The sequence below is a fragment of the Poecilia mexicana genome, unplaced genomic scaffold, assembly GCF_051168715.1.
Source record: "Poecilia mexicana isolate PSO_F unplaced genomic scaffold, ASM5116871v1 scaffold_2, whole genome shotgun sequence".
In the NCBI taxonomy this organism is placed as follows: Eukaryota; Metazoa; Chordata; class Actinopteri; order Cyprinodontiformes; family Poeciliidae; genus Poecilia; species Poecilia mexicana.
Window position 1 is genome coordinate 36,847,736 of NW_028263371.1, and position 23,052 is coordinate 36,870,787.

The 23,052-nt window shown below is 38.4% G+C and overlaps 2 protein-coding genes across 2 annotated transcripts in view; one reads left to right on the forward strand and one right to left on the reverse strand.

Annotated features, from left to right (window-relative positions):
• Window positions 1–20,531, reverse strand: part of cmss1 (cms1 ribosomal small subunit homolog) — a 34,607-nt gene extending 14,076 nt beyond the window's left edge. Inside the window, exon 1 of the mRNA XM_014997235.2 lies at window positions 20,412–20,531. Coding sequence (XP_014852721.1) covers window positions 20,412–20,451 — 40 coding nt within the window. The 5' untranslated portion in view covers window positions 20,452–20,531. The remainder of the gene's footprint in view (window positions 1–20,411) is intronic.
• LOC106923870 (filamin A-interacting protein 1-like) lies at window positions 11,082–19,793 on the forward strand. Its single transcript, XM_014997232.2, has 2 exons — window positions 11,082–11,234; window positions 14,843–19,793. The coding sequence occupies exon 2, from the start codon at window positions 15,104–15,106 to the stop codon at window positions 17,297–17,299; it is 2,196 nt and encodes a 731-aa protein (XP_014852718.2). The 5' UTR covers window positions 11,082–11,234; window positions 14,843–15,103; the 3' UTR covers window positions 17,300–19,793.
• Window positions 20,532–23,052: the final 2,521 nt, after the last annotated feature.

Below are 23,052 nucleotides of genomic sequence, written 5' to 3' on the forward strand. Positions count from 1 at the left end.
GCTGGCACAGTGTGATAGGAGCTCTAGAGGAGGTTGCACAGCAGGTGCTAATCAGAGATACAAGGCTGTGTAAATAACCCAAAGCTTTTAAGCTTTTACAAGAATTACATGAGGAAAACCCTCGACAACACAGGGTAGCCAATGTAAGGTGGGCTTACATTTCTGGTGTGATTAAAAATGTATATTTCTTAGGTTTAAGCAAAACATGAACTGGAACACGAAGAACTTTATGGTATAATTTGTAAGATTGTTCTTTATGCACACATTTCTTGTGCACATTTCATTAACACTGAAAACAGGCCATCAATGTGGTCTTTTGCCATCCAACATGTATTATTATTCTAAAAGAAATTATGAATGAAAGTGTTTTGGAGAAAATACGAAACTATGAAAAGGTTTCTACTCGTCACAAGCCTCCATATAAAGCTTGGTTATATCCATGAATGTAACCCTACGATGATGTAATGCACGCATATTCTGCCAGTAAATCTTACAATAAACATGGGAGTTTAAATATAGTCGCACAAAAAGTGCTATTCATTTTAAGCGTGCTTTTAATGGGGTCCTAGTCGACAAAAAAAAAAGCCTCCTTCAGAACAACAACTTACATCATTGCAAAACCATGTGGACCACGTTTCATGACAATACTCTCAACCAAATGTTTGCAGTGTTTCTTTCCACAATTATGGCTACAATTTGATTTATAGACTTGTTAATGCAATAAAGGAAAGACCACCAACAATGCTTAGGCCACACAAAACAAGCATCCCAACAGGGCTATTACAAAAGAGGACTATGCAAGTGTCAAACATAAACTTACCAGACGGTATTACATTACCTCATACTATAGAAGTGTTTATTTTCGTACTCTTGTTTTAGTGTAGCTAAAGCAAAACCAGCATAGCACTCCTAAAGACGGAAATTCACTAATGTTGAGTTTAAACTATTTAGGGATAAAGTTACAAATGTTTGACAGCGTTCATTTAAAACAAACTAACAAGAAGTTGGTTCTTCTTACATTTGTCTAAATACATGGAATCAATATGGAATATTTTTTCACTTTGTTAAAACATAATGGAGTCATTTAATGTTCATGTCACTCATACAGTGAAGGTTATGCGACACAAATGCCTGTATTTCAATCAATTTGCAGGGTATTCTATTCTAAATGGACCTATGATTATCAGGGATTCCTGTAGAACTGATGGTAGCAAAATGAACACATATAAATCAATTTAAATTCTTAAAAAGCCATGAAAATTGTGCAACTACTCTGTCAATCTCCATTATCAACCAGACCAACATTGATGTAAGCTCCTTTAACAAACCAAACTGTCTCCCCATTGATGTACAAAGTCCCCAAAGGTGAAGAACTTACCTAAAAATGTCTGTCAGATCCTGTCTATGTAAAAAGCAAAACAAAAAAGACCTACATTATGCATCATAATACATTAAAACATTAAGGTAAAGTTGTTTTAGTAAGTGAAAATTCAGGATGCATTTCAAGTATTTGTTTCTGTTAACTTCATTTCTTTATGAACTTGCCACCATCCGCTTATTCAGAACCGGGTCGCAGTCTCAGCAGAGATGCTTAGATTCCCTCTCCCCAGTCACTATCTCCAGGTCCACAGGTGAAGTCAGAGGCATTCCCAGGTCTGCTGAGAGGCATATTACTGGGCAGGTACTGGGCACTTTCCCTTAGGGACATGCCAGAAACAACCCCCAAAACAGGCTTCTAGGCGGCATCCAGAAAAGATGCCTGAGTCAGCTCAGCTGATTCCTTTCAATGTGAAAGAGTAGTGGCTCTACTCCTAGTTGACTGAGCTCCTTGCCTTATGTATAAGGGAACTTTCAGCCACCTGAGAGAAGAAGCTCAATTCAGTCGTTTGTATCTGGGATCTTGTTCATGACCCAAACTTCATGACCGTAGATGAGGGTAGGAACGTAGACTGACTCGTAAATTGAGAACCTTAAATTTTGGCTCTGCTCTATCTCTCACCACAACAACCCCTTGCATCGTCCCCATTACTGCAGCAGCAGCAGCACTAATCCGTCTATCAATCTTCCACTCCATTCTCACTTGTGAACAAAACCCTGAGATTCTTGATCTCCTTCACTAAAGGTAGGAACTTTCCTCTAAGCTAGGAGGGCAAGATTACCTTTACCTGTGAAGAACCTTGGTCTCTGACCATTTCTATCATTAATATTAATTTAGCTTGTAACCAATGAAACGCCTAAATTAAACTTTTTTGAAAACTGGACAATAACAGCAGTGTGATATGGAGGTGATCAGTCTTAGGTTCAGGTTAAATCTTGAAGAAGCAAGTGGAAGCAGCTTACTTTGATAGTGATAGTGGCTTTCAGCTCAATCTCATTGTTAAGTCTGATGCATCTCCCCTTCCTCTTTACAATACTTTATGGATTCTATATGTGCTTTAGGTCCAGTTGGTTTGCAGACCAATCTACAACGATAAGTGGGTAGAAGCCAAGTCCTACTGAAAAATAAAATTAGCATCTCCATAAAGCTTGTCGACAAAGGAAAGCATGAAGTGCTCAAATTTCCTGGTCGACAGCTGCGCTGACTTTCAGCTTGCTAATCCCCACTGAGACAGCAGCAGCAAATGACATGGCACCCCTAGTCATCACTGACTGGAAACTTCACACTGGACCTAAAACAATGAGGATTCTGTGACCCCCACCCTTCCTCCTGGGATCTTGAATCCTAAAATTATACAAAACTTACTTCCATCTAAGAGATGACCAACAGGTCAGTCCTTCTCTTTGAGGTACTAATGACATTTTTTGTAACTGTGGTGGCTCTTGAAGCTCTGACTCCAGCTGCAGTCCACACCTTCAAAATCTTATCCAAGCTTTTGAATGGCCTTTATGTTCCTATATTCTCAAGGCTGCAAATGCTTCACTTTTACAGACACCCTCCTTTGAGTATATCTGACAAAGGAGCTAGTGGCACAAATCTTGCTTTTGGTTTGCAGAGTTTCTACATGACATGTCCGTTCTCACCTTGATTAAAGAAACCCAGGGTTGCTCCGTGGGCTAGGTAAACACAAGTAAAGGTTATATATTTGACGAGAACTCAAAAGTATGAACCATATTTTTGTTTCATTCTGAAAGTTTAACATGCAGCTAAAACATGCAACAGACCACAAAATAAAACATGTTATAAAACCTTGATGAACAGCTAAGAAACAGCAGGCACTCTTGGCCAGGAGCTTAAACAAATGCAGTAAAGCTGAAGAGAAAAAAAAATGACCTCATCCTTTGCTAATATGAATCTGGATGCCTTCTTGGATGAACTCAGAAAGTTGGCTGCTAGACATTTGTTTATCTGATGAAATTTGCTTCAATTACACACACGTCTCGCACACACGCACACACCCAGCAAATCTAGAATCCCATATTTCAGTTCTTTCAGACTAATAGTTGTTGCTGCAAATGTGCAGAGAGTAAATGAGCCTCGCTCAAATGAATGCCAGGCACAGACAGGCCTATTCATTTCAGTAACACTAACTGTTATGACAAGAGGCTGTCTGACCACTAGTTAGTCCATAACTCATAGAAGCCACACAATAACCACTTAATGCATGGCTTTGTTCAACCTCACTGGTCACTGGGGACACAACCTTCTTGTTGTCAAATGACCCTGTCAATAGTTCCTTATTTTCCAGTATCTTATCTTCCAATTTGGTAACAGCAGCAAAACAGTTCATTTCAATGAAGTGGATTCTAAAAAAATATTACATTTCAGTGGCCTGCTACCTCTCCATGCAGGTTCCTAAATACATTTTTTTTTTTAAATCAAAGCATGCAAGGCAACAGCGAGAAGTGTGAGGACAGCTACTCAAGAGAAAACAAGTCTTGTTTTCTTTCTAAATACTCTAAAAAGACAGATTTAAGTAGGACAGTTCCCTCATTTTTCAGTTCATGTTATATATTCTGGGGGAAAAAAAAGAAAAATAACATTCTGTAAGTACAGCCGTCTCAAAGTAATGTAATAATGTAATGAAATCTGTTGTTCTCCTCACACCAAGCCAGAGATGAGGTAACCGCTGTTTTGAAATCAGAGAAGACAGATTAGGTTTTCCTTGTGGCCCCACTATGGACTCAGCAGAAAGGGGATGGTGCTCTGCCCCCCTGCAGAGAGACTCCCTCCTGGCCCAGCAGGACCACTTACAAGATGTTCACAATAAAATCAATTGCTGAGGTGCCCGCAGCCAGTCGTGTGAAACAAGGCACCATATGGAGTGAATAATCAAATCTAATGAGATGGATGTATTACAGTCTGACAAAAGAGCATATAGTGAAGTTGCACAAATTTATTAGTTTGCTCTACAGGTGTTTCACACAGTGGATCTCTCATCACTATGGATAGATCTGTACAGCTAGACTACTTGAATTTTGTTATTTCTTTAAAACAAATGTGAAAATGTTGCATACATAAAACAGTTGAAAGTACACAGTAAGCATTACATTGTTATTATATTGTCATGGTCAATTTCAGATTAGCAACTTTTTAAAGCTCTGACCTGCTGATAACTACATTAGCCAATTTTGTTTTCTCTTCAAGAATCATGCAAAATATAAAAGTGAAAGTATCTAGTAATAAATAACTTGCCTCACACATCGCTGAAAATTAAAGCCACCTTATACGAATCGCCAAAGTCATTGTGACGTCCATTTTTTCAATATCATAATCTTAAAGGAGTGTTTGGTATTGAATATTATCCTATTCACTCATTTCCTGATATTATGCTGTCATACCGAAAATCTACAAATATACTATCATCCAGTAGATTTTAAAATAAAATGCAACTAAAAAAACTCTTCTATACAAGACAGATTATAGCTCATTATTTTTTCCTTTCTGCACAAACATTAACCTCATCAAAAGATATTACTTTTTTTCCCCCTCAACAAGATCGCTTAAAAATAAATAATTTGAGAAGATAAAGCTCTGATTAATTGTAAGTATCTGCTAAGTACACCTGAACAACTTTCTAAATACTATCCTTGAGAAGACATGTAAGGCACCAATACATAGAAAATGTTTGGTTTTGGTGGGAATGATCAGGAGAATTTGCCTTCAAAGCAATCCAACCATAACGTGGAAGTCACTATAGACGATTTGCCTGATTTCACCAATCATGACCTCAGCAGCAACTGAATTCATTAAATCTTGTACTATTCAGGGAAGACACTCTATAATCTTATCACAAATGTTGCTGCTTGACTGTTTTTGTTTTGTTTTCTTTTATCTAAAGATGAGTTGAGTTTGTGCTAGTGGAGGCTTAGCCCAATCAATATGGCAAGTAGTGGGGTTCATGAAAACTAATGGTGGAAAAGCTTGAGAGGTTTTGCAGATCACTATGAGGCCCAACTGGAGAAGAAGAGGAATCACACAGATTTCATCTGAGAGAACAATGGCCTGACTACACTGCTGGAGCAGGACAGACAGGTTGGTGCATGAAATGCTAAAAAAAAAAAAAAAAAAAAAAGAAAATCAAATATATACCCGAGCAAAGACAATATTTATGTCATATGCTTCCCACATAATTAATAAGACACTAGTGAGCCATGGCTTGTAGAAAAATCCATCCATTATTATCTGAATTATCTGAGGATTTTAGGAGTGGATGTAGGATTCAAAAGTTTGCACAATGAAACAAGCCAAAGCTAAGCTCAGCGATGTGCACGTCTGTAGGATTAGATTCTTTTCATTCAGTAAAGATGGTCATGGCTGAGTGATGGAGGCTTTTAGCAGCGGTATCTCTGCAAGACAGCGAATGTGACCTCAAGACAGAGCTTATAGCTACCCCACTCAGGCACAGTCCATTAAACCCTGGACTTGGTTACACACTGCGGTCAGTCTGGCAAAGCGCTCCCTTGTAAACACACAAACATCCACTCATGCAATTACATGCATAACCTAAATTGCCGCTCTCCTACGCTATTTAATAACACCACACAGTGCATACTTCGGCCTTAATCCAAACTGGAAAATGGACTGAGGGTTTTTTGGTGAGCAGAAATTATCTGCCATCTAAATACAGAGCATATTTAGAGGTAGCCCGAAGTATACGTCCAGGTCCAACAAGATTCTGATTACTGGACCTCCTAAGCTAATTAAAAAAACGGGCCAACAACGGGGCCGTTTGGTTGAAGGTTCTGGCTTGCTTCGGCCCATCTACTACCCGAGTCTCCTCTGTAATCTACGCGTGTAGAGGCTGGACCCGCGCTGGGTTTGAAGCCTTGGACGGAGACTTGTTGTCTGCAACCGTGTGCCAAACTGAAAAAGCTTTTCTGATCCACCGCAGCCACACATGCAATTAAGGGCTTGAAATAGCCATGCTTGTAGAGTGATTAAGTTCACCAGAATTCTGTCTTTTTAAATAGAATGTGGAAACCTAACATGCACAACTAAATGCTACAAGTGCTTGAGTTTGGCCCAATAAAGGGTAATGCATAAGACAATGAGTCTGTCTTTCCACAGTTTTTTGAGATTTTATGTGACAGACTGACACAAAACAGTACATAGTTGTGAAATGGAAGGAAAATAAAAAGTTTTCAAAGTAATTTTGTAAATACTAGTTTGAAAGGTATGTTAACACATCCAAGTCAATACTTTGTAAAACCCCCTTCTGGGGTATGTCTGCAATGTCAAAATCCTTTCCTTTTCAGAAACTATGGTAGTTTTCTCTCCTTTGCTTTTCTACTGCAGGAATCAGGACCGAATCAGACAAAAGCAAGTAGTAATCTACCCCCCGAACAAAGGCCCTGTTAAGGAGGGAGAACTTCTTGGATCAACCCTGAACTAAATATGGATTTTTGTAGTGGGAGGATACCAAATATTTATCACTGGCTGAAAATCCCCAGCATGTTATTTCAGTCATCTCCTCCTCTGCGTTTCTCCTCTGAAATTCTGCATTTGTATTTTGCATAGTCTACATTTTAACCTGGCTCCCTAGACTGAAAACCAGTGTTTTATAGAGAAAAGAACCAAAGAAAGAAGTCTCACTTCATTAAATCACCTTCAAACATCTTACACATACCCTAAAATGAGTACCTCTTCGGTTTTATTTCTCCACAGCAGCAGCCTTGCTAGGTGCCATATGCAAAACAGATGACCCATTTCAGCTGCAAAATATACACTCCATTCCCTTCACACATTACAGTCACTTTATTCAACAGTATCCCTTTTGCGTGTCAGAGGACAATTACATCCGCGCATCACAATGCCAGTGCAGCGCTGTGGTTGCTCCAGCCTCATCTATCAGAGTCTTCTCTAAACCAGTGTGTTTCTGAGCAATAACCACAAACACATATGCTCGACATGCAAAACACATCTCTGCCCCGATTCGTTCAGAAGAGCTCTGAATCACCTCCTCCTCCGAGGCATTATCCAGCTCCCACAAAGCTCTTTTAAATCAGTCACGTTTTCACCTCCCTTTTGATGTGGCTTTCTAATCAATGCATCCCCTTTGCTTGCTACAGATGTATGACGTTAAATGCATACATTCATAAAACATAAAAACAAACCAAAGCCCTTTGGTTCTTTAAGCAGCTGGGATTTGGGGTAGAAGCAAATTTACATTAGCATCCATAAAGCAAGTATGAAAAAGAAGCAATTATTTCCAGTTAACTTAGTATTGGGTAATAAAATCAAAATAAACCAGAAATCCATTAACATGTGAATAACTAGAAACTGGGGTCTTTGAAAAAAACAAAAACAACCTAGATGTGATCCAGTGAAGTTGCAACAATTAGTTGCAGCTCTCACAAAGCTAAAAAGCATCTTGGTAAAGTTTGGGTCCAGAGGACGACAGCCAGATGCTTAAACACAACACAAGCATAACAGATGACTAAGAATATTCTTGTTTGGATAAACAGCAGAGATTAAACATTTACTGGTTCTTTCTCATTCTACAGTAAACTTTACTGTGTGTCAGAGAGACGTACAGCTGCTCTATATATCACACACACTGCAGCTCGAACGTGCCAGGAAACATGAACAACATTTTCTATAAGAGATTGGCAGAGCCTCAAATTACAGCAGATCAAAACATTTTCTCAGGGTTCTCTTGCAAAAAGACACTTTAAATCTCTGGGATTTTCCTGATAAAATAAATGTTAAATAAATAAAAATAATATCATTAACTAGCAATACTAAACAAGATCAGCTCACTTATGGTATAAATTTTAAAGAGGTATTTTCGCCGTCTTCCACAAGATGTTTCCTAGCAACCATGCAAGGGTTCATAACCACAACGGGGAAACTTTGTATTTGATTTCAAAGTCAAAGAGCTCAAGGTAGATTCAATAATCTCAACTTCTTAAGGAAATGTGTTCATGAAAAACCGAACAGTATATAGACACTTTATTTTTATTGCAATATTATAGTATGAAATATCAATTACAGAAAGAACAGCTTGGACTGGAAAACCTGCCAGTTGTACAAGAACCAGGCATTCAGGCTCTTTATGCCAGTAATATATTCGATGATGCTCCTTTAATGCAGAAGAAAATGTTTCAGGAAGCTTCAAGAAGCTCTGGAAAAAAACAAGAAATGGTTAAATACCTGGATACAAATTGTGAAAAGATAAAAATCTTTGATTAGATCCTCCTTATTCTTTCTTACAGGCAAATTGGGGAAATGACAAATTGACCTGAAAGCCTTTGATATGCACCGTAATTAATTAACAGAAGCAAAAAAAAGGTTATCGAGCTGAGCCGCTTCTTTTTGTTGCAGCCGTAGTACATCATTTTTATGAAGCAACACAATAGTCACTGAACAACTAGAGAGACTGTGAGATCTCCAGAACAATAGAGGTTGTGATTTAAAGAAAAAAAAATTAACCATTAACCAGATAAACCATTTTAAACCATTAACCAGGTAAAAGCAGGACCTTCAGCAGCACACAGCAGTCCTCCACTCAGAAAAGGAATATTACAAATTGCTATTTAAGAGTATTTTTTATTATTATTATTTAGACAGGTTTGTACTTCTTTGTGATAAGGACAAGTGGTGCAAATGTCAGCCCTTCACCTATGAAAGGGATCATAAAAAAGTGCAAAGAGTGAGGATTTCTCTTTCACTTTTCTTAACAAGATATATCAATATTTCACCACGTTCCTCAAGAGCTTTTCTTTGTAGAGAAATTTCAAACACCAAGTCAAAGGAAAATGTTTAATTTAGTCACCAGTTGGACAAAGGAATGATCTTGTTTTATGTTCATTGGGTTAGTGCAGGAATAATTCTGTCTGAGCAGGCAAACATGCAGTTGCATGCATCTGAAAGTGATGAGCTCCATAAAAGCAGAGGAAGAGCAAATATATGCAGTCAAAGGAGCTAACAAGCTGCCACAGTTGCCTTGAATTAATTAAAGGATTAAGGGGGAAACCAGCCATTCTAAGAATACTAACCTCACCTCGGTCTGTTACATAACTAGTTCATTACACACCAAGGCAGAAGGAGAAGCTTCACAAATAAAAAACAAAAAGCCCCAAATGCTGAATAGCAACTACCAGTAAATCAAGTTCTAATTCCTGATAAAAATTTTCCATTGTGTCATGCGAATAGATTGAAGTCCTTTAGAAAAGAAAGCAGTAATCAGAACGTTCTCTGGCTTTATCAAGTGTAAAATAGAGTAAAATTACCAGCCAGAAAGTAAGATGATAATGTAGGAAATGTTACTGCTTTTTCACCACTCCTAATAATAAAAAAAGTTATTGCAGTCATATCAGGACACACTTGCTGCTCGTAGCTTACAAACTGTAACTTCTTGTAGTAAACTGACCTGCACCATGTGACAACAGGTGAGGGTGGTGCGGCACTGCATTAATCAACTCGATAAAGCTAATAATAAAAAAAAAGAACCTTAATTATTTTTGTCATCTCATTACAAGAATCTATAAAAAATATATACAAGACTCAATATTGTGGTTATTATGAAAATATTACTTTTTGAAACTTTGGCATATCTTGATACCAGTATTAAGCATCTGCTTAGTAGAGTCACACTTTGTAAAGACAAATAAGAAGGGGATAAACCTCTTAAGAAATCTTAAAAGAATGTGTGTTTTGTAAATCGCCAATTGCAACATAACCCTGGGACAAACACGGGCCTCTGAGTGCTCGACAAACAAAAAGAAAATATAGTTCCCAGAGATAGCTCACACAACTATGTGTCTTCAGAAGGAAAAATGATCAGCCCTATGATGAAGTGTTTCTCCAACTGAACTTTCTGGACTCTCCTCAAACGAGCAAGATTATTACAAGTCAATTATAATTTTTTGGATTCTTGTCGGGACAGAGAGGACTTTGAGGTTGTGGGAGTAATGAGAGCATAATCACTCCCTCTTTGCTCCACGGAGAACCCAAATGTGCCTTATGCCACAAAGAAAATTTTTCATCCAACAAACTGCAACAACAAAGGCAAGGGGAAAAAATATCAGAAGTTGGGATTTACAAACGGAGAAAGTTCAAGACTTAAAAGCAACGGCAAACATGGGATAAAGAATATGACAAACACTGAGCTGAAGAAAAGTTTGAGAAAGAGAAGACAAAGAACAAACATATGGATGCAATTGAGAGTCGATGAAGTGCTGATGTCATCTTCCAGTCAGGTTATCAGGCCCTAGGCAAAGCTGCTCAACTCAGAAAACATGCCTCTCTTCTCCAAACATATGAGAGTTCGGCACAAATACACAACATGATACAATCCACATGCTTCTACACGAGCGACAGTAGGGGTTGACGCTTAAGGCAGCATTCTTTAGGTGTTTGCCATCTCTAATCTGTAAACAGGAGGCGTTATCCTCTCAAATGCTAACTGTGCTTAAAGATTTTCATTGCATGTGCATACACACAAGCCCATTCTGTCCTTCCCATTAGTCTCTTTGGCATGACTGTACAATGACCTCATCTGGATTGGGCTGAAGTCCAGAGAAAACACACATGCTCACACACGCACACACACCCACACACCCACACACACACACACACACACACACACACACAGAGAGAGCTCTAGAGCTTGTGCAGTCCCATATAAGGACATGCTGATGATGTAATGGGCGCCACAGACTTACTGCGAGTGAGAGTCAGTTTGCAGAGAACTTCTCATAATGTTTGGTTTTCCGGATGGAATGTCCACATCACCGGGAAAACAGCCTTTTCCAGGGATTTTAAAGACGGAAAGAACGACTTCTTTGTACAGGTATGAAACTAGACGCATTAATGCAACAAAAAACATGCAAACTTTCATTGGACTCAGATGTTCCTTAAAAAACTGCTATATTTGTAAGATAGTTTAAGATGGACTGCTGCTGACAAGTAAATAACTGCAAAGATTTGATAAGGACTCTTTTACAAAGCCACGCTAATCAAAGCGTCTAAAAGAATATGAATTTTCCGGTTGAAGTTAAGCTGTCACTGAACTATATCTTAACACTTTAGGAGATCTAAATGTTCTGCTTGAGCATTTTTGCAGCCAACTAACATGCCAAATTAAACCTCAGAGAAACTTTAGTGAAGGTTCAGGTATGCAGCTAGCTAATAAAAACATTTGTGCCGTCCTTTCTAACCAGCCCTGCATTTCATTTAGGAGACACATTCTATCCTTGGCTAAAACGTCTCATATTTTCAGAACACATGGCTAACTGAGATTTTTCCAACCTATAAGCAATAGCAGAGTTTTGTATTTTTTTTTTTTTTTACAAAAACAAAGAAAAAAGTAGAACTAAATACCAGCACTTTGTGGAGCTTTAGAATGCAACACCGGCAGCAAATGGAGAAACACAATGAGTTTTATATATGGGTAAAAGAGCAAAGGAACACTCGGCGTTAGCAATTGTTCTGTGTGTATTTATTTTTTCAAACTTTCTGGTTCTATTCCAAGTTCAATTCTGGTATGCATCCAGGGAAATGTTGAGGACTGACATCTATTGATGAGAAGTAGCCAGTTTGTAATTACTTCAAGAACAACGGGGAATTCCTGCCTCTCCAAGCTGCAAGTTTGGTAACGTTCGAGGTGCACAGAGGGAGGGCAACTGGCTGCAGTGCTGCGGGTACTTGAGAGGAGAACTTCTTAATTAACTAACACTCCCTACTAAGGGACCATCTGCCATGCAAGTCAAAAGATCCTACAGATTACATGCTCACTAGAGAGAAATACCCCAAAATAAAGAGACATGTTGAGGTAACAACATGTTGCATGTATTATAGAAAAAAAACATCATGGATGTTGTTGAGCATTTGTACAGTTTTTATACAACAAATTGTCACAGAATGATGGAATACATCAGGCCAAAAAGGTAGCTATGACCAAACTAGTAAAGGCTAAGAGTTATGTGATGAAAACATGAACAAATTAGCCTCACGTAGGTATTAGATTTTCTCCGTTATGATAGTGAATATGCCACAGATGGCACAAAGCATTGTAAAGCAAATGGATAACATCTAGCTGCTGACAAAACAATTACTATTAAGATTTAATCGATATTTCTGAATTTTATTCACCGACTTAAGCAAAATGAAAAATAAACTTCTAAATTCTGTAATAGTTTTAAAGACTTATTCCACAGAATAGAGCTTCTTTCATAACAAAGTTAATACCAGCTGGTAGTTGGGTTGTCTGTGTTAGTAGCCACCCTCCAGTCAGGTGTTGGTCAGCTGTAACTGTACAACAGTGTTACTTCAATAAGAACAATGGATAGTTTTCATTTAGTTTCCACACCTTGTCTTTTTGATGTTTTCCACATTTGGACATATTTCCAAACAGATACATTTGTCTTTCTTGTAGCTTACGCAACAGAAAAGAGTAGTAGTCTGTTGTCAGGCAGCTGACTAGCAATGCCCAGCAACAGCGAGGAGAGCGAAAGTGCTGGAATGCCGTTTTAAAACTGTAGTTGGAAAGATCAACATGTCTGTTTTATCCACCACACATGTTCCAGTGATGAACTGTATTAGCTCTTTGTGGCCCACCAAAGCGAGCTCTGGCCCTTAAGAAACTGGAGCCCAGACATAAAACCTGCTTTTGTCAGGGTCTCTAGGGACAGCAGTCAATCAAAACTGTGTGAGTACCAAGTTTAAAAATTCAGTTTCTGGTTTACTTTTCAATCTAATGAAAAAAAACGGAAGAAAAAAGTAAAAACACCACTTCAGCCGTAATTGTGTCAGATTTGCATTAGAATGACAAAAGCTGTCTCTAAACTGTCTCTGTGCTCACAGCTGATTATTTCATAATCTTTTAATATAACCAAGTAGCATTAATAAATATTGTTCTAAAAACTGTTTAACTCCCATTTTCCAGCTGCTGCAATAAATATTAATATAGTTCAACTGCCGTCATGCACCACAACCTTTCACAACACTACAAAAAACAAGATATTTATACTCTCTTTTATGTTCAGTTCTATGTATTGGATTTAGGGCTGTTGTAAACGAATATTTTAGTAATCGAGTAATCTATCGATTATTCTTACAATTAATCGAGTAATCGGATAAAATAAATTATAAAATGAAATATTGGTAAATCTGGCATAATACCGGTGTTACTATCAGATATCAATATCAGTCCAATTTTTCATATTTGAGCATCCCTAACAGTTGCTTTTTTGTAGTTTAGAAAACTAACCTGTAACAATAATAGCTCACTTTCTAAGTTAACCAGAAGAAAAGTTATAGAAAAATCTGAAATTATATTGAATTTAATAACAAAGAGGCAGGCTCACAAATATGCTTATAAAAAATGTCTACAATCCAGCTTTTAGTTTATGTATTCATCTTCAGTGAGTTTAATAGATTAATTAAACTCACCTTGCCACCTAACCTGTCACGCTTTGGGTTTGAAAATACGGGAAATGCCGCCTGGAGTGGGAGGAGAGGGCGAATGAACGAACGTAAGATGGGGTGGAGGGGAGGAAATAGACCAGCGGACTGACGAACCGTTAGACCGGGGGACGAACACGGGGGGAAGCAATACGGGATATTTACGACACCTTCACTGGTCACACTCAGAAACTCATCTACCAGCCATGTACGATGCGCTCCGCCACCCGTTTCTTCAGACCGGCATATGACATTTATTGTGCGGTTCGTCGGTAAAGCTACATTTACACGGTAAGCATCAGCTACTCAGCCGCCCGCCCTGTTCAGGCTATCCGCTCACCTCAGCGCTCTTCCCGCCGTTCGCTTTCAACCAGCAGCTCCGGAGGAGAAATGCTGGTTATTCCCCAGGCATTCCCCGTACTCCAGGCATTCCCCCAGTCATTTTAAGGATGCTTATTGGTTCCCCAAAAACGATAAAAAGTCGGGCATTATCATCAATCAATAAAATCCCCACGGGCCAATCTTGAAGATTGGACTTTTTGCCGCTGAGACTTAGCTTTTGTCAACAACTCAGAGGCGGAAGTGAGAGCTCCGCGCAACGCAAATGAAGTCCCGGCCGGAACACGGTGCGCTAAATAATAAAACATAAATTAACGAAGCTTCGAGGCAGGAAAATTTTCCTCGAGGAATTTTAGTAATCAAGGTACTCGAATCATTCGAGGAATCGTTTCAGCCCTAATTGGATTAAATGTAATACATAAATGCCACAGATCACATCGTTATAACTCAATAGATAATTTTTAAGCTTCTATTTTTGAAAAAGCAATTAGATCATGGTTTGCATTTTTGTTAAAAGTATTTGTAGTGATACCATGATACAGTGGGATTTTCACCGAAGGTTTTTACAGGAAGGTCATTTCATATTGCTATACTTCTCACCTTGATACTGATAACTGCTCTAAAGCCCGTCTGAAATGTATATTTTTACCTCTACAGACTCAAGCTCTCATTGAAAGGACAAAAGATACTGCAAAATTGAGAGAAAAATGAACGAGCAATCTCAACTGTAAAAGAGGAGTTAACCAAGCTGAAGGATTTTACCACAACATTTAATTGAGGTGGAAGAACAGAAGCGTACAATCAAGGATTTGACTGTCCCCATCATTCATACTGAGAAGGGGCTCCATCCACTGATCCACCCAGTGTAAAGGAACAGCTCACATTTCTGCAACTGCAGAGCTGCTTAACCAAGTTTCCATGACGGCCCCAAGCCTGTTAACAGAGGTGGAGGTGCTGAGGAAGAGGGTGGTGGAAATGGAAGGGAAGGACGAGGAGCTGATACGGATGGCAGACCAGTGTCGAGACCTTGACCGCAGACTAACAAACGAGGCCAGGCACTGTCGTGGCTTAAAGTTTGAGGTGGATAAGCTCAACGGCAGAATCTGCGAAATGGAGAGGATGGAGGAAGCTTTGGGCAAAAGCAAACAGGACTGTAGTATTCTGAAGAGCAACTTGGAGAAAGAGAGAGAGTACAGCAAGATGATGTCTGGAGAGCTTGATGCACTGAGAATTAGGGTGAGAGAGCTGGAGGCTGTTGAGGGTCGGCTAGAAACAAGTGAAATGATTGTTAGACAAGACCTGGGCAAGCTCCGAGCGCTGACTGCGGCTCTGGTGGAGGACAGAAAGAGTATGGCAGAGAAGCTCCGACAGGCAGAGGAAAAAGTGAGTAAGAAAGAGAGCAAGAAAAATGAGCAAGGTAATTTGGCAATGATGACAGAGAGGCTGAGAGAGGAAAGGCAGCTGGCACTGAGATCTAAGGCAGATTTAGAAGAGAAGATTAAGGACATTATGAAGGAAAAGGATGAGCTCAGAGACAGACTGAAAACAGAGGAGGAGAGGAACAGGGAGCTGCAGAGTAAAATAACCACAATGAAGAAAAAGTTAAACCTCTTTGAGAACAGGAAGGAGAAAGCAGAGAAGTACACAAGCAACACCAGCCATTTGTGCCAAACCGAGGACAACAAAGTTAAAGAGCTGACTAAAGAGCTTGATGAGCTGCAGAAGAGACTCCAAAACAAGGAGGTATTGGAGGCAGAACTGCTGAAAGTGGAAGAAGACTTAGAGGCCCTAGAAAGGAGGTTGAATGATGAAAGGAGACGGTCGCAAGTTTTAACAGAAGAGCTAGAGGTGGCAAAGAAGGAGCTTTGCAGCTACAAGCATGGAGAAAAAGAAGAGGTCAACAAGGAGCACCTTCTTCTTTGCCATCTTCAAAAAGAGCAAGTCAAATCCAGACTCCTAACCAGAGAAATAGATGCCCTGAAGGAGAAACTCCAGCAGCTGATGGGGACGGAGGAGTCAATCTGCAAGGTTCAGATGGATCAGTCAACACTGCAGAAAAAACTGAGCCAGCAGGAAGCCAAGAACAAAGAGCTGGCCCAGCAGATGGAGAAATTGACCAGTGAGCTCAACGGTTATAGACAAATCAAGAACTGGACGCCTGGAACCAATAACCATTTCTCAGATCTTCATCAGACCACCAAAGAAGTGCAAACTGATTCTGGGGAAAGCCTTATTTCAACTCGCAACATGCACATCGAGAGATTAAGTGAGGTAAACACTGACAAGCATCTAAACCCAAATACTGAAGTAACAAATAGAGAAAGCACTCTTGTCAGCAGCATCGACAACTTCAACACTGCAAATAACAGCATGAGCAGCCATCCAGAAGTGGATATGCAGCAAACAGTTAACGGAGAGGTAATGATGCTGACACACACACCAGGGCAGCCTTTACAAATTAAAGTTACACCACATCACATGATCAGCACAGCCACGCTTGAGATTACCAGCCCTTCTGGAGACACCAGCACTGCCACCATCCCAACGAGCGGGGCCTCTCCAAAGCAGAGAATTACCATCATTCAGAGCTCAAGCTCACCTGTGGCTAATCCTAAGAATCCATCTTCAAGTCCTGACCGAACCCTTTCCCCGGTCAATGGAACACCCATCTCTCGAGTGCTCAGTCCAAAATCATCCCGCTCTGCAACACCTGACAACAACTCACCCATTCAGATCGTCACGGTCAGGACATGTTCTCCTGAGCCAACAGAAACTGCAAATCCAGCCGTCTTCTGCAAAACTCCTGAGCGATCCAACAGCTGGCAGCGTCAAATGTCCAACAGCAGCGATACAAGTCCCAGTATCATTACAACGGAGGATAGCAAGATCCACATCCATCTGGGGAACCCATACATCCACCCTCTAAATGGTATGGGCCAAAGCATCCCGCCACCTGTTGGGCCGTACTACCTTCGGCATGAGCAAAGGACTCAAGTAGTTGCCAATGGATGTCACGTGAAAGGTGTTGGCAAGATCACAAGCAGCATCACCATCTCCCCTGCTAATGCTCATGCCTCACACTCAAACATCACCGTCAGTGGTCTTTATGATTAGGAGCAAAGATGTAATTTAATACCTAAATGAGTATTTGTTTATTCTCATATAACCATCATAGCCTCCCAGCGGTGCCTATGTTAAACCCATTTACTGCTTCTTATAACCTTTAAAAATATCTTAATTGCTACTTGTACAACTGTCACTAACTAAATATGTAATGCATTTATTGTAATGTTTGCTTCATTAACCATTATTTTCTGGCAAATTAAACTTTTTTTTTTTACATAGCATTCACTTTGTGAGTATTTTTAGAGATAGTGGGATGCTCTTTAGTTTAATACAGAACAGTTACTGGGATCAAGGGTACCAGGACTTTGAAAGGTTTCAGTTTTTGAAACAATAATTTTTAATTGTAATGTTCCAAAAGTAAAAAAAAAGCATTTAATTAAACATAAGGGAGCCCCAGAGTGACCACAATTTTCTCCAGTTTTTTAAAGAACAGAGTAAGCCCCTCCCTCACCTGTTGCTATGCAATGCTGATCAACTGGCTGAAAGAAGCAAAACTTTGTTTCTTTTTACAACACTTTTCCATTAACAGTACAAAAGGCTACCATATTGTGAGAATCTTATGTCTAATAAAGACAAAAATAAATTGAGAATACCATCTAGGAATTTATTTATTGAGATTTTTCTAGCAAGATAATTTTTCAGGAATAATGTTCAAAGTAAGAACATTTTTGTTTTTGTATAAAAACACATCTATGTGAATTTGCCATCTTGATAGCAACTTAAAATTTAAGTTCCAAAACTGTGATGTTAAAAATAGAGAAAACATCAAAACATTTCAATAACATTTACTTTAATACAGAGTAGAAAATAATTTCTTCTATCAAAACATGAATACACAATGCTGAAATGGGCCCGAAATAGAGGATCTGATCTCAGCCTTCAGCTTGAAATAAGTAAAAAAAAAAACAAAAAAAAAACAACAACATGAGTTCAAGCTAGATCTGTCAGTCTGGTATCTGCATTAATGTAATTTGATTCTTTCTACAACATTAAATCAGAAATAAAGCAACAAGCGGAAAATAACTGTATAGTCACATAAAAGGGGGTTAGTAAATGGGCGATCAAAGTCCTGATTCATCAAAGGTATACTAAAAAAATTATTTGATCTAGTTGCAAGGTAATGACTTTTGTAAAGGAATCCAGCAGCATTTCCGGAAATTATGGTAACAGATTTAGAAGAAGTTAACTAGCCTGGTGTGTTTAGTTGGTGAGGATGAATGAGGTATCTGGCTGTTCAGGGTACTGCCTGAAACTCTTTTGAAAATATCCGTTATTATTAGTGTGAACATTTACCCACATGAAACAACATCATCAGTCACATGGGGTATTGCAAATCTTTGCTTCATTCATGAAACTTCAAGGTCAATTATATGCCCTTACGAACAGACTTCAGATCTCATTTTCTGCCTTGTCGGTCTGCTGTCAGACTTACAGCATTTTGTTTCAAAGAGCACTGTCATATAAATATGGTTAAGAAAGGATGACAGTAAAGCTAATGGGTCACAGAAAGCATACATCTTTGATATATTCCCTCATCCGTTTGATATCAAGGGCAGTGTATGTTTATACCAGGTCCAGTGGGAAAGGCAGCGATTCCTTAGCTGAAATGAAGTTATATTAGTTCATTACATGAAATTATGCTTTCAAATAAAAAGCTGAACAAAGATATGGCCATAATATTGTTAATGTCAGAAGCTACTATACCTGAATATTTTTGTTTTTAAGGGCTGTGACAAATAAAACAGAAAATGTGCTACAAATTATGTAATAGAGGTGGGTAGGTAAGGAGGTAACAGTATTAAATACAACAAAAAATGTTAGAGTAAAGAGTATTTCTTTGTGTTTTGCAATCACAACATGCTGATGTCCAAATAAAAGTGCAAATTAAATGCTGAAAGGGAGGAAGTTCTATGCTTTAATAAATTTACTGACATGAAAGACATGGGATTGACAGTACTTGACCTGTCAATCACTGATCAGAACCGATCAGGAGGAAACTGGTTGGATTTAATTTCTGACAATTGGTTTGTGCATCTTTACAAAGGGAAGAAACGGCAACAGTTTCTACAACATGCAAGTATCTGGAACCCTGCCGATATTATATGGAAATGTTACCATGAAGAAAAAAGAAAAGCTCAACAAAAATCTGACGTAGAAAGCTGCAGATATGTTTACTGGCATAAATCATGGAATTAAGTGAAAATAAAAGCACTGAAATATTTTATCAAATGTCAATCGTAAAAAAATGGAAGCATGGCAAATATTTTGCTCTTCTCACTGGCTGTTTATGAGTACATACTGTTGTGTTTATATTGTTAAGAGCTGATAATCTTAAAGACATTACATTTATGGTCATACCTTGACTGGAGTAACTTTTTCCTGTATGTTCTGCTATTTTTCAGCAAGTGTCTTGTTTTGGTAAGGATCATGTGTGACATTAATGTATCGTATTAAACCATCCTGAATAAAAACTCTTCTTTCATTCGTTTCTCTTCTGGACTCATGTTTCTTTATCTTCCTCACATCACAGCATCACCCAGCTGCTCAACACAATCAGGTCGGTGTGCTGGACAAAAACTACATGGCTGCCATCTATTGGTATGCAGCGAGCTTGTGAGCTATGCAAGAAGTAGCAGCAGGGAACTTCCTTTGTTGATATATGAAGTTTAACATGTGAAGAGCAGAACCAGAGCACTAATATCTGTGTGGAAAACCCCCCCAACTCATTCAAGAGAGCGGAGGACATGAGAACCAACATTAGGGAAGCTTCCGTAGTTTGTGTTAGCATTATCTGTTTTTCTAAGTCTGTGGGAAGACTTAGAAGAAACACGTGTTTCGCACAACCTCTACTTAAAACCAATTAAACTACCAGCGTTCCTGAATAGTTTATCGCTGTAATTAGCAACATAAAACACAACTGTGCTCAATGTTTTCCACGTGTCATCTAATTACTTTATGTGCTGTTGGTAAAGCTACATTTAGCACTATTAGCTAAGGCTAGCCACTGTAACAGATTTCACGTGACAGCATGAGCCAGCCGGGATATGCCGCCACTGCTTACACATCATACCGTACGAATGAAGCGAAAAGTTGATATTACCGTCATGGTTCCACCAGTCGTCACCTAAATCGTCTCCCATATTCTCGTGCTAGTGATGCTGCCAATCCGAATAGACCGCTAAGAACGCATGTCAGTGAGATGTTCACGGCAGCTCGGTCAAAGCTGATGATGTGGCGTTTGAAAAAGAAAATCACATAGTAAAAACGCTGTTTAGTAAATTACGATATAGATTTAATGATATTGATAGTAATACCATTGAAAATGTAAAACAAATCACATTTGACATTCGATAGAATAACTCTTAATGAAGCGAGCTTGGGGACAGTAAACGTTACATACGATTTTGCGTAAAACACCTCCTACGTAGTAAACAGTAATTTATGGTAGGCTCAAAAGTCTAACAGGAGAATACAACGAACATGCATTAACTGGTGAAAAATCTAAAACAAATAGCATTGTAAAAAGTCGATATGAAGAGCAGACGTTAAACACATTTAAAGCCTTATATTTTGTTGTCAGTTTGTAAAGAACATAAATAACTTTATTTATGTATTTTTGCTTTTGAGAAACACATTTTTGATTGATAATAAAATAATAATAATAATAATAATAATAATAATAATAATAATAATAATAATAATAATAATAATAATAAATTGATTAATTCTGAACTTTTTTTTTAATTTTTGCAAATTTAAAATACAAATTTCACTTTTCTTGGAATTTTATGTAAAAACAAATTAGCGCACAATTAAAACAGAGGTAGAATGGCACTTTAAAACAATGCTCATTCATAGACTGCACGTGACAACAATGAGAATGAGAAAAAAATTAGAAAATAGGTTTACATCACAACTGATACTGTCATTGCAAAATTTACCTATATTATTCCCATCCCAATATCTTTTTACTATCATTGTGCCTTAGGGGTAGTTCGAAAGCAATATTATAAGCTTTTAACATTTTATGAAGCACTATTAAATCCATTATTATGAAAGTAAAATATTATGGCATAAGGGCAAACCTACCGAGAGCTGCGTGTCTATTAATCAGAAAAGCATTTAGACTACTGTTGTAATTCTGCAGGAGCTGCAGAGATCCATGGTTAAGCTAGAAGAATGTCAACTGGACAATTATTAGTTCTGCATTCCACAAATCTTTCCATAACAGAAGAGTTACAGGATTCCTCTGTTCCTCTGTTGTTGAAAGACAACACTTTTGTATGTAACTCTGAACACATCATTCCCACTTTACAACACAATTATAGTAGTAACGCAGGATAATCTCGGAAGAAAAACCTGTTAGAAGTTGCAACAGATTTATCAATAGGGGTGAAGGTTTACCTCACAAAGGGACACCAACATTAAACATAAAGGAAGTGCTACAATTGAGTGGTTTAGTGAGGCTCAGACAACATCTGGACCAATTCAGATTCTGTTGCAAAACTTGGAAATTGATGTTCACATCCAGTCTTACTTTGAGAAGAAGAAGAATAAACAAAAAGCGGTAGTAATATGGGAGTGTGTAGTTCAGTGTGTTGATAGGGTTTCACATGTTTTAGCCAAGAGCCATAGACAGGCAGACAGATAGTCAGGTGGATAGTTATCAGTTAAATCAGATGAGGACATTTAAATTACACCGGTTTTGTTGTCAAGTGGATAATGGTGACAAGAAGGTAGTTTTAGTACATCGCATCATCAACATTTTGAAATACCAACAAAAATAAAAATCCACTGGTCATTGCCAGGATGCTGAAGATGGGTCATCATTATGTGCTTTAGCAGAATAATCATTCAAAGCAAATGGCCAAATTACTATAAAAATGGTTCGCTAAACCGATATTCTTGCTTAACATAACTCCTTGCAAAGAAAATCTGTGGCATGAGCCGTAGAGAGAAAAATACTCTGAGCAATTTGACAAAAATTTCTCTATATTTGCTCCAAATTTGTGAAAAGTTAAAGGAGAGAAGCTCTCCATGTTATTCCTGAGGCCTTTCTGTAGAGAAACACAGCAATACATTTGCTCAATGTTAGCAGAATTTTTCTAATTTGAAGCAAATTTTTACATCCTTTGTTGTTAAGGTTTCGGCTGGAAGCTCCTTTTTCTTCCAACGCAGAAGTATGGGAGAAGAAAGGAGAAGTATTTGTTTGGAAGACTGCCCTCCATTCTGCAGCTGTATAGCTAGGAGGAGGGACAGATCCCTCGGGTGTAATTGCACGTTTTTTTGTTTTTCTGTTGGAATAACGCGTTTCTGGTTGAAAGAGGGCATGAGATGTTTGATTAAAGCTTTATTGTAAAAAAAAAAAAAAAAAAAAAAAAAAAAAAGGGAACAGACTGATTACTGTGGAAATTACAAAGGGCTCAAAATGCTTTTTCGGCTAGTGTTGCCATGAAGATGGGAGGGGAAAAAAACAAAGGAAGAGAGGAAGGATGTATTTTGCACAATGTGCTATGGTCTGCAAACTTTCAGGAAGGACAATGGACTCTAAATGGCAGCTTTGTTTGTAATTAAGAATCATTCCTGTAAAACTCTGGGCTCTGCCTCATTTGTCATTTTCTCTTCCCATTGTTTGGCCATGTATTCTGAGGACAAAAAAAGTGCTGCAATAAGCACAAGGTTTTAACAGTCTTCAGAACAACTTTAAATGTGAAACTTTAAAAATATTTCTATCAAATGTG

Bases quoted from the DNA above. Each gene is read 5' to 3' on its own strand.
- LOC106923870 (XM_014997232.2), top strand. From the start codon at position 15,104: ATGACGGCCCCAAGCCTGTTAACAGAGGTGGAGGTGCTGAGGAAGAGG.